The sequence below is a fragment of the Trametes versicolor genome (assembly GCF_000271585.1).
Source record: "Trametes versicolor FP-101664 SS1 unplaced genomic scaffold TRAVEscaffold_11, whole genome shotgun sequence".
NCBI classification, from domain to species: Eukaryota; Fungi; Basidiomycota; class Agaricomycetes; order Polyporales; family Polyporaceae; genus Trametes; species Trametes versicolor.
In genome coordinates this window covers 1,788,737-1,803,746 of record NW_007360331.1, presented here as the reverse complement: position 1 = coordinate 1,803,746, position 15,010 = coordinate 1,788,737, and the positions used below count along the sequence as shown (strand labels likewise).

At 54.8% G+C, this 15,010-nt stretch overlaps 2 protein-coding genes across 2 annotated transcripts; both read right to left on the bottom strand.

The window, feature by feature from the left end:
- Nucleotides 1-417: 417 nt before the first annotated feature.
- Nucleotides 418-4,151, bottom strand: TRAVEDRAFT_23449 (uncharacterized protein; the record flags this gene model as incomplete). The annotated part of the gene is made up of 13 exons (XM_008044393.1): nt 418-441; nt 630-1,012; nt 1,179-1,213; nt 1,272-1,411; nt 1,476-1,627; nt 1,703-1,915; nt 1,973-2,040; nt 2,671-2,948; nt 3,015-3,146; nt 3,199-3,453; nt 3,481-3,650; nt 3,741-3,923; nt 3,983-4,151. 13 exons carry the CDS (start codon nt 4,149-4,151, stop codon nt 418-420), a joined length of 2,202 nt encoding a protein of 733 aa, XP_008042584.1.
- Nucleotides 4,152-8,860: 4,709 nt separating this feature from the next.
- Nucleotides 8,861-10,426, bottom strand: TRAVEDRAFT_52058 (uncharacterized protein; the record flags this gene model as incomplete). The annotated part of the gene is made up of 6 exons (XM_008044620.1): nt 8,861-9,397; nt 9,469-9,609; nt 9,661-9,798; nt 9,861-9,988; nt 10,043-10,270; nt 10,324-10,426. The coding sequence occupies 6 exons, from the start codon at nt 10,424-10,426 to the stop codon at nt 8,861-8,863; spliced, it is 1,275 nt and encodes a 424-aa protein (XP_008042811.1).
- Between the last annotated feature and the right edge of the window lie 4,584 nt (nt 10,427-15,010).

Sequence of the window (15,010 nt, the reverse complement as noted above, 5' to 3'; positions counted from 1 at the left end):
GGTTTCGCTGGAAAGCGCGCTCTAGAAGTCATCCAGGTAAAAAGCCCCCCCGCATCCGAGACGTCCATGTATGTCTGATTTCCTTCAAGGACACGCCACCTGCATCCGATCACTCTTTTCGCTGTCAAACGCGGATGATTACGCCACCTGGTTTCGCAGTCACTAGCCACGGTGTGCGCGCGCTCCTCTCTGTCGTTGAGCTCCGCTGGCCACTCGCGACTTGCACTTCTCGGAAGCGTTCGGGATCTACGTCGTACTGTGAAAAGGCGACGTTGCCGTGGACCACCGTGTCATTTTCCGGCGGTACCGTCCATACCTCATTATCGGGCATCACTCATACACGGCGACGTTTCATAAGTCTGAGGGCCTAGCGGGGTCGACGCATGCTCATTCGGCGCGAGCGAGCGGATGAACCTCTCAGTCTGGGCAGCTATCGAATACCTATATAGCAAAAGTGGCACGCTTACCATACGGTTGTGCTGCCGTAGCGCAGTGCCGTCACAGGACAGCCGAAATTATCTTATGACGACGGATGTACATGTCCTCTCGGAGCTACCAATACACGCCTGGTCACGGCATAGTATTCTGGGAATGATCCTACACGTTGTATGCACGAACCCGAAACATACTTCAAGCTTCACCCTCTCCAACTGCTGCGCCGCTGTTCCCTTACTAACGCGAGAGCTATCCGACTGCATTTCCTCCGGGCCAAGTAGCTTGAAGGCATCCTGACCAACTTCGCTCTTCCATATCTCGTCGTTGGGGTCAAATAGCGCCCCATAGTCCCTCAAGTCGTGGATGTGAAAAATAACTGCAGCTTTGACGTCTCGAATGTCGTCCTGCTTATGGATGTCTCCACCTCTGAACCAGGCCAACGTCGTGTGGAAGAAATGCTCGCGGAAAAACCTTTCCGACAGCTCGAGTTCTTCCGGCTTAGCAGACAGCCGCTCAGGAAGGCCTATGTCGACTGCCGCCCGAGTGAAGGTACGGATATCGCGATGCGGTAACGATCCTGACGGGACACCAGCACATCAGCATCTACTAGACAGTCAGTCGTCACAGAACATAAATGTGCTTACATCGACGTCTACGCTGAATACATTTTCGAACCACAGCTTGTGCATGGCCTCGCACATGGGTAGCACATTCGTCACGGTGCGGCAGGCCCTCCTACTGACCAGATTGTAATTCCGCGGAGCGCCTAGGACCCGTTCTAGAACGGGCGCTGCATTAGTGCGACGATGCTTGACATAGGCAGCGATCGCAAAGACCGAACCTTTTCGAACATATATGGCGGGAAAATCCAGTGAAGATCGACGGCCCCGTTCTCGCCACCGCTGACGGATCCGGTAAAAGCGCATATATTACGCGGCCCTCTGAATGCTTCACGGGTGACGTTCGGGATCTTCATCTGCAGGGCGCATATTGTGTCGCTGCGTTGACGGTAAATCAAAATGCAAGACACAAGCACTCACGTTTTGAACATACTTGGCCACCTGGGTGCCAGCTTCATCGTCATATAGACTGAGCTGATCTATCTTGGTGTCTTGAAGCAACTTCAATGTACCCGCAGGGTCAATAGGTTCCCAAGGGGTCGTTTTCGGCATTCGGGTCCGGTCGATCGGGTCTATAACATAAGCGAGAATGACCCCCAGTTGAAGCCACATTTCATGGGAGCGATAAGCGTATAGTGCATACTCACCTTGCACAAAACAGTCGTACACTCCTTTAGTAAGGATAGAAGTGCTTTCCAACGGCTTCGAATCTAGTGGCGGTTCCGGAGCATATTCGGTAACATCGAGGTGTTCTAGCCAAACCCGTTTGATGATGACAGTCTCGTCATCGTCCGAGGGTGGTATACCTAACCAGCGAAGTAGCGTCTGCACTGTGACTGGAGTAACGGCATCATTGAAGCCTACCATCTGGTCAGTCCATACTCCGGGCTAAGATATTCGATTATGAGGGTCCTTACATGCAATGAGGCGGCCCGTCGGCCACCATACGAAGACATTGGCATTACGTTCCAATGCCCATTCAGGCCTGTGTACAATAAGTCCAAGTTGGTCCTCGGGCATTCTAACGGTATTCGGGGCCGCTCCAGAGTGTTGCATGTATTGAAATTGATCGATGGTATACGGCATTGCGACGATGTGCGGAGTGGGACGGGGTAAATGCAACCTGTTGTTGTGGTCGACACGAAAGCTTACATGTGTTTTCAGTACTTAGAGATACTTACTCGTGGGACGTCCGCGCCCAGTGGATATGGTACTTTGGGATTGTTTGTCGACCGGTTGATCCACTCCAAGCCACAGGTATCGTGCAGGACACCTTATATATCGCCTCCGTGACGGTGAGGACAAAGAAAGCTTATCTCGGGCTCAAACTTGCAGGAAGTACGAGCCCGACGCGATGACGGGCAGAACGAGAGTGAATACTGGCCAGCAGACAGCGCGCGGCACCTCGCGGAGCCGCAGCACGTGGGCGTCCCAGCCAAAGCCAAAGCGCCTTTTGGGCCTTTTCAGTATTTTGAGGGCGCGAGGGCGATACGGCGTATCAGTCGCGAGACTTTGAGCATATCATGATACAAGGCTAGCGGACCACGGCAAATGCTGGCTATACTCGTACAAGGTGGCAACGCTAATCAAACCTCCACTCCCCCCAAAACCTTACATTCCATTATCCTCAGCTATCTGCAGCCCCGTCATGGCATCAGTGACTGAGTCTACCTCCGGTTCTTCCTCGTCATACCACTCCCAAGCGTTCTCGTCAACCCTCCATACTCCGGGAACGGCTCCACCGTGAACACGCATCAAGCGCGTGTGCAGCAGATGTTCACGGAAGTATATGTCATGGAGCTGAGATGCGACTTCCTCTGCGGGCAGGCTGAGTCTCTCAGGCAGGCCCGCCTTCGCTGCGGCATCGGTGAAGGTGTAGATACGGTACCCCTCCTGTAGTCACAAAGGAAGACTTTTAGATTAGCATTTACCGTGTGCTAGATATATCACTCCACTTACATCGACGTCGACGCTGAACTCATTGGCAAACCATAGATCATGCACGGTATCGCACATAGGTAAAACATTTGCCGCTACGGTCAGCGGTATTGAATCGATGTGCACCCGCCGTGGAAAGAGAGGCGCCCCATTCTGATAAATGCATTAGTACCAGGTTGTTCGTTCGAATACTTGGTCTACCCACCTCATCGCGCATGTCTGTAGGGAGAATCCAGCGAAGGTCCACGCTCTCCGAGTAGGCAGGGCGTGCAGATCCAGCAACGGCCACGGTAGTGGGTCCGGCGGGGGCACCCCTCTCGTCTGTTACATCCTGAGCAACGGTGTCGCCTCCGTCCGCCTTACACTGCACAATGGTGTCACTTGACGTGAACCCAGTGAAGATGCATTGATTGTGTGGTATTTTGACCTCGGCGCGGACATCGTCCTGGACATGGTGATGCTAAGGGTTTGGAAGGCGTCAACGCACATAACAAATACGTAGCATAAGGGGACTCGCTTCAAGCTCATACCACTTGCGGCGACCGTTCGGATAATCTTCCGTTGGAGTTGTTTCCATTTCCTGATAAATTTCTTCTCGGATTTGCTTGAACGTTTTAACACCTGGTGGCGGAAGTATAGCTCGTGGTCTACGAGATCCTATGGAGTAGTAGCAGATGTTTCAATATGCCCGTCACGATAACAGAGACCATCGCTGCCACTTGCCTTTGCAGAAGTAGCCATAGACACCTGCCTGGAGTACTTCCGAGGTCTCCAAAAGAGAGAGCGGGACCAGCTCGTATTCGAAATTCCCTTGGTGTTCCAATCTGATTCTATTTAGGGTGATTTCACCACTCCGGATCAGCGCAATCGGCATGCCGATCCAGTGAAGTAAAGTCTCCGCTGCAACTTGGGTGACGTCCGCATTGAAGCCTGCCGTGATCAAAGGTCAGTTTACATACCAAGGGTTAGCAGATACCGGGGGCACTTACATGCGATGAGCTTGGCTTCTGGACCTTGCCGCCATATGAAGACGTTGGCATTGCGGGCAAGCGCAACTTCCGACCTGTGGACATGACGATGTTCCTCTGGTCTCGCTTGAGCAGTACGCATACTTCTATCAACTGAGCCTTCATTCAATTCCGTAGTGCTAATGGACATGCCGTAGGTGGCTGAGCAGCGGAGTGAAGGCGATGTTATGGAGACGGAGCCCGTTGGCACTGACCGATGACAAGCAGGCTTCCGTTGCCGGTGATTGTTGACCGATAAGATGGCAATATAAGCAAAATGTTAATGAACTTGAGGGTGAACGGCGATGCTCCGCACGCCAGGCCCGATTCCACTAAGAGTCTAGATGCTTCATATTATGTATAATTGCCATTCATAACATGATTAGCTACTAGTCATATAAGACAACACAGAGACGGCGTGGACCCACGATGATAGTACCTGCTGCGGCAGCCTCATACACCGAATGAGAGTGGCGAATACCGCCGGTGCGAGGACCGGACCAGGTCGCTGAGAGCTTCCAAGTCGGCGCACGCCGGGGTCCTCATTCCATGTACGTGCGTCAATGTTACAACAGGAACACCGTTTCCAGAACACGCATAGAGATGACGCTGCACTCGGCGGGGCGCACCAGTAGCTTGTCTACGTGCTCGTCAACGCGATTCCGGTTAGCCAATCTGAGTCTACTCGTACAGCACAGCGACGTGTCCCAAACATACTTCTGGACGCCTAGGTCTGCAATGAGGCATTCTGGCGAGGCTCGGACGTGTTACCGGAGTGCGAGAGCCCGTGTGGGCTCTGGGGAACAGGATGCAGCCGTAGGCCCCGCCGAGACTGTTCTATGTGTGCTGGGGTTGAAGTTGCGGCGTGCACGTCGTGTCGGTAGTCACTCAGGCTGCAGGTGGATCTTCACAAGCTGCGCTCGACAGGTTGTAATGATAGAGACCTGATGCACCTACAAACCAACATTTATTGTCGCACCGCAACCGCGATGTGCGCCCTTTAAGATTCACGGGTGTTGCGGTCAGAGATGGGAAACATCAAGCATGGACACACCTGCTGTTTTCGGGGAAGCCGGGTGTAGTACTGCGTAGTCACGACGAAGCGTCAACACGATGATACGCAGAAGGTGATGCTGCAGCTTCGGCCGTGTACGATGCATGTAGTGGGTACGCACATGGAAGGCGCAGGCCAGCTTATAGGATGAAGCGCGCGGATCCGGGCAATGGTCTCGACACCCTTGGTCGTGAGTGTTCGCTTGACGCCGCTGCGCGCCCCAGGCACCATTAATATCAACGTGTGCGCAAGTCTCGATTGAGACTTACAAGTCTGATATGTAGATTCTCGTCTGCCGGTGACCTGAAAATCTTACTTTGTCAGCGCAGTCCGTACCTAAACAGCCCGAGGACGCACCTAATACGATCCTAACATGTTACACGCCGTGCTGTGTACAATTTTCGCGGCCGCAAGGACATCAGGGCCGAGATACAACTTCTTAAAGGACGTACCATGCCCCTAATGTAAGTCAGAGCAAAGAGGCGAACCCGTGGCACCAGTGGAATGACGTCTTCTGTCACGTATAGATCTGGACATAGATTTAGTATGTCTTGAACAGGATACGGATAGGCGCGTACCGCGAGTTGACGACTATGCCTGCCCGTTCGCAGCTGCTGTGCGCCAGAAGTGTAGACACTAGCAGTAATGAAGATCACGAGTAAGACATTTTAGAGTACCTAAGGGAAACTGGAAATCCGTGAACAGAGACGATGGGAGGCGGACACATTTCGATACGCAGTGGCAAGGCGCAAAACACGGGTGCAGGCGCCACAACACAAATAGAGACAAGCTGATCCAAGCGCCCTGAGGTGAAGGGACTATACGGAAACGACGGACGAAGCCGGGTGCGCCTGGATTCACGTGACCGAGCCATTTCTCACAAGCAAGACCGATTCCTAGTGGAATCGGAACTTACACGCTTGATACATGCGCCGTGTTTCAAACTTGGCGGCACGCGGTGCTGACGATCTGTGACTGGGGCGCAGAACCCGCGAGGCAAACTGCGAGGGTGGTCTGGCGAGGACAACGCGCGGCAGCTTGATCTGCATTCGATGCTAACACAGCTCGACTTTATCGGTACATGGTGCGACTGATACTGGATGGACGACGAGTCCGAGAGACACTAAAACATAGAATAAGTGAATGCCAAAGACCAGACAGGGGTGCTGAGAACGAGAAGGAGATGCCGTGAATTCTAGACACATAGATGGCGAGGCAATGCGAGCAAGGGAGCGGCGTACTGGATGGTGGAGGGATGTGGATGCGACGCGGGAGCTAGAGGATCTGACTCTTCGTACGGGGTCGTGAACGATTACGGTAATTGCGATATCTGAGCCTGACGTGGCCGGGGGAGAGGAAAGTCCCTGGTCATAATCCTAGCTTGCGTCGGCCATACGGGTGCGCGAGTGACCAGACAGAACTGCGCAAGACCGCGAAGGCAGAGCGAGGGGGGCACAGCTATAGTCCAGACGAGGTCCGAGGATGGGCGAATTGGACGCGGACATACGTGACCCAGATGAGAGCCACTGCGGCGGGCCGTTGATTTTGCAACGAATGTAGACGCAATGGTGACCGCCGCAGCATGGAAGACAGGGCGCTCCTTGGGCGATAGCTCAACGGCGGACTCGTAGGGAGCGCACTGTGGATTGCGATAGGCCCTTAGCAGGAAGCGGATGATGATCAATGTTGGCGAGGCGCGGAGACGGTGGGGCGCGGGCAGTGACGGTGTCGGAGAGAGAAACGTCTCCCTGGGGGATCCTGTGAGGAGCGTGCTTTCTACGCTACGAGCTACAGCGGCGCACGGGGTGGTCTCTGCCTCCACAACACTTTGAACGGAATCAAGGGAGGAAACGACAAGAGAATTCTGATGAGCTCACGCAGTTGAGGCGACGCTACCCGGCCAGGGGGACCCCACGAGTTCCGGCACTCAGTCCAGGGAGCGCTCGATCCAGAGATATGCGAGTGCGGACGAGGCAGCCAACACAACACTTCGTCGGCATTCGGGAAACGGCTCCCGAAAACAGCGTCCAGCGGTCGCGGTTTCTACAAAGACACGTCCTATAGCTCTGAAGCGATGCGGAGGGGTCTTGATATCATGCAGTTGGAGCGTATGTCCTGCGACTGTGGCAAGTAGAAGATGCGTATCCTCTACTAAAGCTGAGCGCTGTGCCAGTGCCTCCAAGACGACGAGGGTAGGGACAAACTATAGCTCAGGTTGCAGCCAGCAAGGGGTTGGACCTCGACGGCGACGCGATGACGGGCAGAGCGAGAGCAGGCGCGGGCGGCATTCCGCGGCATCGTGGCACGTGGGTATGCCCGCTTAAGCCGAAGCTTAACCTGGCTCGGCGCTTGAGCAACTTTACCCTGCACCAAGAGGCACCTCGGCGCACCTCGGCGAGCGCACCCACCGGCCACGCTTCTCCTACTCGCCTTGTACAATATCAGGGGCTTATGAGTGCTTACTGGGCTTAGCGGATACTACTGGCTCTGGGATCTACTACGTCGGCCACTAGAAAACGGGGCTGAGCTCCCCGACACGATCAATTCCACGTACGAGTAAGTAGGAGTCCCTCAAGCGCAGGTTTGCTATTCGTACTGCACAAGGTGCCGCCAATCTCACATCGTTGATTTTCAAATCTACTCATGTATATGCACCAGTGTCTTACGAGATGCCGGGCGTCGCAGAAATCCATTGCGGCTGCCTCCTGTTCGCCGTGTAGGACTGAATCCAAGGTGAGCCTGGCTTCCCTCCTCGAGCTCCATATGCGTACTTAAATCCAGCCTCTATCTTTACAGGGTCAGTATTACGCATGCGAGGACAGGCGTACTACCGCATGGGAATCTTCGACTTGCATGTGGCGATCATATCCAGCAAAGGGCCTAGGTCGTTTCACTGTCTACAGAAGAAGATGTTACGACAGAGCCCCTCGGATCGAAGCTTATGCTTGCGGGAGATCACCCTGCTCTTCCAGGCCGCTCCGTCTCGGCAGCCAGCGGTTGACTACATATTTCGACAGCTACGTATTTGTCCCCAGACCAGTTGTCTTTGCAAATTCGAAAGCCAGGGTGGAGAACGTGGCGACGCGTTAAGTGTCACTGGAAAGTGGGCTCGCATCTGAGACGTCTACGGGTGTCTGACATTCCTTCCAGGACACGCATCCCATATCCGTGCGCCCTCACTGCCTCCAAACACGAAGGGTGCCGTTCCCTAACTTTATGGCAACAGTCATCGCATGCGCGCGCCCCTGATCGTCGTGGAGAGTTCTGCTGGTCAGTCCTCATCCGCTGTCGCCACGATCGCGTGTCAAGACCATACTCCGGCGGACGCGTCCATCGACGTCGTCTTCCGTCGGACCGTCGACAAATAAATCGTGCTGGACTGGCCGCTCTGATATGTGGGGCTCCCCGTGCGCGGCGGGTATGTTTCATGGGTGCGTCTCCAATACCGTATCTCATATTTTGGCTAGTCGCGGCGAGGGCTCTCGTACAACAGACTACGATGGCGAGCTCACTGCACGCTGGCGGCGGCTTTGCGCCGTGTTCCTCCTGTCGTCGTAGGCGCTCGGAGAAGGCTCCTATAGACACCTCATGTTGATCCCCTTTCCGGTGCTGGCTGGCAATGAAGTTCGATGCCTGGAGGGGCTTGTACTGGATATGCGGCCGCCGACGCCGAGTGCGGGGCGACGCATGGTATCGGGGAATGCGCCCTCACGATGTTCACAATACTGCAGTCGATGATAATGTTGATTCCGAACCTTTTACTTATTCGTACGCGGACTCGTCTTGGTGTCGTCAAGAAGAGCCCGCTAGTCGCTATCTTCGTACAGGTCCTCGTCCACAATATCCTCCGCCGGACCTTCGTCTACGCCACCCTCTCCGACAGCTTCCTCCCCCAAGGCTGACCCTTTATCATCCCCAGCTCCCTCAGCCTCCTCAACCTCCTCGACCTCCTCGTCATCCTCTTCCTCCCACTCTGCGTCCTCCAAGTCAACGATCTCGTCAACGTACTGGTATCCTCTCACGCGAATGGATTCCGGCGTGACGGGCACCGTCTTGATGTCATTCAGAATGAGCTTCCCGATGACACTGTCCCATTTCGCATGATTGCGAAGGTCGACTGGAAGCCCGCTCTTTCGATCCAATTTCACCTGAGTAGACTTGAAGTGTGCGATAGCAACCGTGTTGTACTCGATCGCCCTGTCCCCATGCGCCAGATGAACGACCAGCGTGATACGGAGGTGCTCGCCGAAGTAAGCATCCCAGGCAGGATCCGGGGCTTCCAGATGGTCGCGCAACCCGACGCCCTGAGCCTTGTCGTCGAAGATGTGGATTCTGTAGCCATCCTTGAGCACGTATTGCGTGAGTTAACAGGCCGCAGGCGTGAGTAGGGTGACGGTTGTGATAAGGTACTCACATCGACGTCAACGGTGAACGCACTCGCAAGCCATAGCTTGTATATGTCTGCCCGCACGGGCACCATATTGGCCTGTTTAGTGTAGTATACACTCGGTGATATCTGGATGTTCAGCTCTGGATCCTGGGTTCGTGCGTTGCCCTAACATAACCGAATTAGCTGTTGATTGTCTATATGATACAAACTACCCACAAGATAATGCGCAAGGGCGGGGGGAATAATCCAATCAATGCCTACAGGATTGCCACTTGGATCGTGTGTTGCCCCGGTAAATATGCACCGGCTATCTCGTTTAAGGACACCGCTGCGCGCGTCATCGGAGATGTAGTTCTGGAGGAAACAAGAAATTGAGTATGATAGTGGTTGACACAATCTATCCATACTATACTCACGTACTGCAAGTAACCCTGATAGTACTTCCGCTTGAATGACTTTGGGTTGTTGAGTTGTTTCTCCAATTGTTCGAGTGACACCACCTTGTATAGCGGGGCGAGCGGCTGTCTTTTAGCCGAGTGCGGATCTACTCGATGCAAGGGTGAGCTCGTACTACCCTGAAACAGTACTACGGGCTCACTTAGATAGTAGCAGCCATAGTTACCAGCCGTGAGGATGTGAGCGTCTGGCAGCGGCACTCCGTTGTCATCTGCACGTTTGATCGCATAGTGGAGACAGCTCTTGTACTCCACCTTGACCGATTTCAGCACCAGTGCGCCACCCCAGGTCGCTAGACAATCGATCCAGTGCAGCAGCGTTTGCACTGTTATGAAGGGACTGTTCGTAGTGAGCATGGCGTGACTAAAACCTGCCAAATCATTCCGAGGTCAGCCGACCTAATGACACATTCAGAAGACTTACAGGCGATTATCTCTGCGTCCTTCGAGCCGCCCCACCAGATGAACACGTCGGCATTGCGGGCTATGGCCAGGCTGGACAGATATGCTTGCTTCAGTTCGGACATCTTGACGGAGATGTGACTTCAAGTGCTCAAAGATCGTAGCTGTCAAGCGGTTTAGATACGGGCGAATAGGACAGAAGATGTTGTGTACGCGGGGGATGGGCGGTATCGGTTCCTTCTTGAAGGTGGTATTGACCGACGGCGATTGTGCCGGGTTCTCATGGTGTGATAAAATTGCACGTGTACGGGCGCTCACAAGCTTCTGTCCTCGCTGTTTGAAGGCTGTCTGAGGTGTCCCCAGAATGTAGGACGAAGTTCGGTGTATTATTGCCTTGGATCTACTGATACAGCCCGCGAGACAGGCTGCGCGCTGATTCTCTCTTTTGTGTCATCAGTCTCATGTATTCAGTTTCATGTAGATCCGAGGATGATGACTACGAACGCCAACTCTGATTGCGGCATCTCTGACCTCAGGCCTCAGGCACCAACCACCCACAAACCAGACGCCAGCGACGAGGCGCCCACAGAGAGTCGTGTGGCAATTTTTGCGCAGGCTAAGAGAGCCTCCGATATGTACAGTGGGTAGATGTTGGACACGGGGCGCAGATGTGAGAAGTTCAAGGCAGGTGACTGGCGGGACGATGCGAGTACTAGTAAATGAAGAGCATAGTGGACGGAGGAGGAATGGGGTCGGACGTAACACTGGAGCTACAGAATCTTCATGCGGGGTCGTGAGCGGTCACGGCGGCGGCGGCGGCGATCGGGAAGTGGAGTATAACGTGGCTTGAGGAGAGGAAAGTTCCTGTTCAGCACTCCGGAAGACTACCGGCGACACACGAACCTTGTCCGCGAGGAAGGGCGCTACCTACCGCAGCGAAATAGACGTTCAGTCTGCGGGGAAGCCCAGGCCGGGCCGGCGGCGTAGGGCACCGAGCATAGGTTGCTTGCAGGCTTGTGTCGGTCATACGAGTGCGCGAGCGACCAGACAGAACTGCGCAAGACCGCAAATGCAGAGCGAGGGGGACACAACTATAAGCCAGACGAGGTCCGAAGAGGGGCGAAGTGGACGCGGACGTACGCAGGTGCAGGTGAGAGCTATTGGGGCGGGCCGTTGATCTGGGTCGCAGCGAATGTTGACGCGATGGGGACCGCCGCGTCGACTACAGCCGCGGCGTAGAAGACGGGGCGCTCCATCAGGGGGCGACAGCTCGGAGGCGGGCTCACAGGAAGCGTAGTTGATCGCGATCGGTCCTTAGCAAGAGGCGGATAGCGATCGATGTTGGCGAGGTACGGAGAGGGTGGGGCGCGAGCAGTGGCTGTATCGCAGAGCAGGAATGTCTTTGTCAGGAATGCCGCGAGAAGCGTTCTTTCCCGGGTTCCACACGACGGCAGCGGAGAGAAGTGTCGTGCTACGAGCTACGGCGGCGCACGGGGGATTCTCTGCTTCCACAGCGCTCTGAACGGAATCAAAGGAGAAAACTAGCAAAGAGAAGTCTGATGAACTCACAATTGAGGCGAGGCTCACGTTTGGAGGAGATACGCCATAGCACGGTGCTATCCGGCTAGGGAACCCCACGAGTTTCGGCACTCAGTCTATAGAGAGCTAACTCCAGAGATATGCGAGCGCGGGTGAGGCAGCCGACACGACAACTTCGTCGGCTTTCGAGAAACGGCTCCCGAAGACGATCTCCAGAGGTCGCGGTTTCTACGAAGACATGTCCTGTAGCTCTGAATTGCTGGAGCGGTGGAAGGCCAACCTGAGCCAAGAGACTCTCGTGATAGCTGCGAAGTTGAAGTTCTGTGGGCGTGGGCGCGGTGACGAGTTAGTACGCTAATGAACTGTCAAATTTATGTCAGAGAACGACGCGGGCTGGATGGCTGGGCATAGGACATACACAAAGTAAATACGCCATCAGAAGCGCTTCCCGATAATCTTGGTATAGTCGGTTGACGTTGGGTAGGACCAACAAAAGGATGATAATTGAGACCGAAACGCTACTTGCGTGCACAGCGTTAGTGAACGTGGCTCGATATCGGCCCTACAGAGGCATGGATACGCACCGTGAACTTTCATAAGGACTGAATATAGCAGACATAGCAAGGGAAGGCCTGCATCGAACCGCCGCTCTTCGAAAGGATTCGTCGCGGTGTATGGCTCTGATGCATATGTGGCCAAGTATCGTACCCCTTCCAGGTCCAGCCAAGCTGCCTAGAAAGGGTCGCTTTCCCGACGGCCATCTTGCGATCGCAAGTAGATGGCGCAAAAGTTGTCGATGCCGATATGCGGGGAGACGCGTAGAACACCAGCGCGCACACATCCTCGGTTTCCGACAAGCTACAATGACGGCGCAGCATACCGCGAAGTACTGGAGGTAACGGCCTGGTGGGTTTTGTTTTTGGCCCCTGCAGTACTTCAGCGGGGCAGAGCGTTCTAGGAGAGCGACGGGGGACGCGCCGGGAAGTAGGGGTGACACTTGATTGTGTGATAGGCGTACCTACGCCAGGCCTCCGCGAATACCGATAGAATACGTCGGACAGAATGATCCAGCCGCGACCAGAAAGACAACGACGTGAGATAGCGCTACGTAGCACGAGCAGTGGTTGCGTAGCAGAGAGGGCTTGCTCGGGCATAGGGACGAATGTCAAACATAATCTTGATATCACGCACCTAGGGCGTATGTCCTGCGACTGTAATGTACAATGGGTGCATATCCTCCCAGGCAAGCTCCCGAAGCTGTAGCTCCATGAGGGTGAGAGTCAGCTCTTGCAGGCGAAGCCAAGAAGTACCTCTAAGAAGTACCTCGCGAACACTCAGATAGCGTCGCCACAGCTACAGTCGAGGATACGCACCGTTATCAAAAAAAGTAACGCCGTGATTCCTGGATCATCCCTGTCCACATCGTGCTCGACGCGAGAGCTTTCGAGGATTTGCGGTACCGGAAATACAGGCATGTATCCAAGGGAGTTCGCGATACCACTTTCCTTGGGCAGTTGTTTCACTCAGAACAGAATTATCGCAGCTGTGCGTTGTTCTCGTGCCTCCGAGACGAAGAGGGTAGAAAATCACAGCTCAGGTTGCAGCCAGCAAGAGGTTCGAGCCAGACGAGATGACGGGCAGAGTGAGGAGAGACGGGCGGCACCCCCGCGGCACCGAAGCACGTGGGCGTGCCTGCCCAAGCCGAAGCGCTCAACCTCCGGCGCTTGAGCAACTTTATCCTGCACCACGGCGAGCTCGGCGAGCGCACCCATAGCTGGCCACGCTTCTTCTACTCGTCTCGTACAAGAATGATGAGTTCTGCATGCTTTCTGTGTTGCACGGATACTAGCCGCTCTGGATTTACTCCATCGACCACTAGAAAACTGCGCCGAACTTTCCGGCGCGATCAATCACACGTATGGTAGAATCTGAGTCCAAGTCGACGTCAATAACTACCGAGTATCCCTCAAGCGCAGGTTTTCTGTCAGTAATCTACGAAGTGCCGCCAATCTCACAGTGTTGATATTAACATATAGTTGTGTATAAGCGCAAGTGCCTTACGAGGGATCGGGCGTCGCAGAAGACCACGCGGCTGCCTCCTGTTCTCCGTATAGGACTGGACCAAGATCAGCACCAAGGCGAGTCTGGCGTCCCTCATCGAGCTCCGCGTGCGTACTAAAATATTTTCGCTGGACAAAGTCAGAATCACGCATGCGACGTGATGGGTCTGCGCGCGGAGAATGAAACGCATCCAGGAGAGGCGTACTTGCCTCATGGGCTTCTTCGGCGCGCAAATGACGATCATATACGACGCGGGCGCAGGTCTCCTCAACATCTTCAGAAGAAGATCGTACGACCGGTTCACCCGGATCTTGGCTTATCCTCGCGGGAGAATACTCTATCGGTCTGGCACGCCGCTCTGTCCCCGGAGCCACGGGTTTACGGCGACCATCATGGGCCCGGACAGCTACGTGTTCGTCCTCTATCTTGTAGGTGTCCTTAGGACCCGGTTTAGCAACACCGCCATTCACGAGCGGTCCCAATCGACGTGTTAGGCGTCACGAGAAAGTGGGCTCTCGAAGTCATCCACGTAAGGAACCCCACATCTGGGACGCCTGTATATGTCTGACTTCCCTTCCAGGACATGCAACCTGCATCCGCGCACTCTCATCGCCGTCAAACACGGAGACTCCCGCTACCTGACTTCATAGTCACAACCCACGGCACGCGCGCAACTGCTCGTCGCCTTGCGCTTCGCTGGCCACTCTTCAGCTACGATCGCCGCGATTGTGTAGCAAGACCATACCACGACGGGCGCGCCTATTGGCGGCCTCCTCCGTCGCTGGACCATCAACAACGAGATCGTGCTGCGAGGCAGGCCGCTCGACCATGTTGGGCTCGTCGTGCGCGGCGTGTAAGTACATTTAATGGGCGCGTTCTCAGAGTACCGTATCTTGTATCTTACATAGTCACGGTGCGGGCTCTCGTACAATAGCGGCGAGCTCACTGCGCGCTGGTAGTGGATCTGCATCGTGTTCCGCCGGCCGTCGCACGCGCCCGTAAAAGGCTTCAATGAACACCGTGTTTCGATTCCACTTTCCGTGCTGGCTCGCAATGAAGCTCGTGGCCTTGATGGATTTGTACTGGATATGCGGCCGCCGACGGCGAGC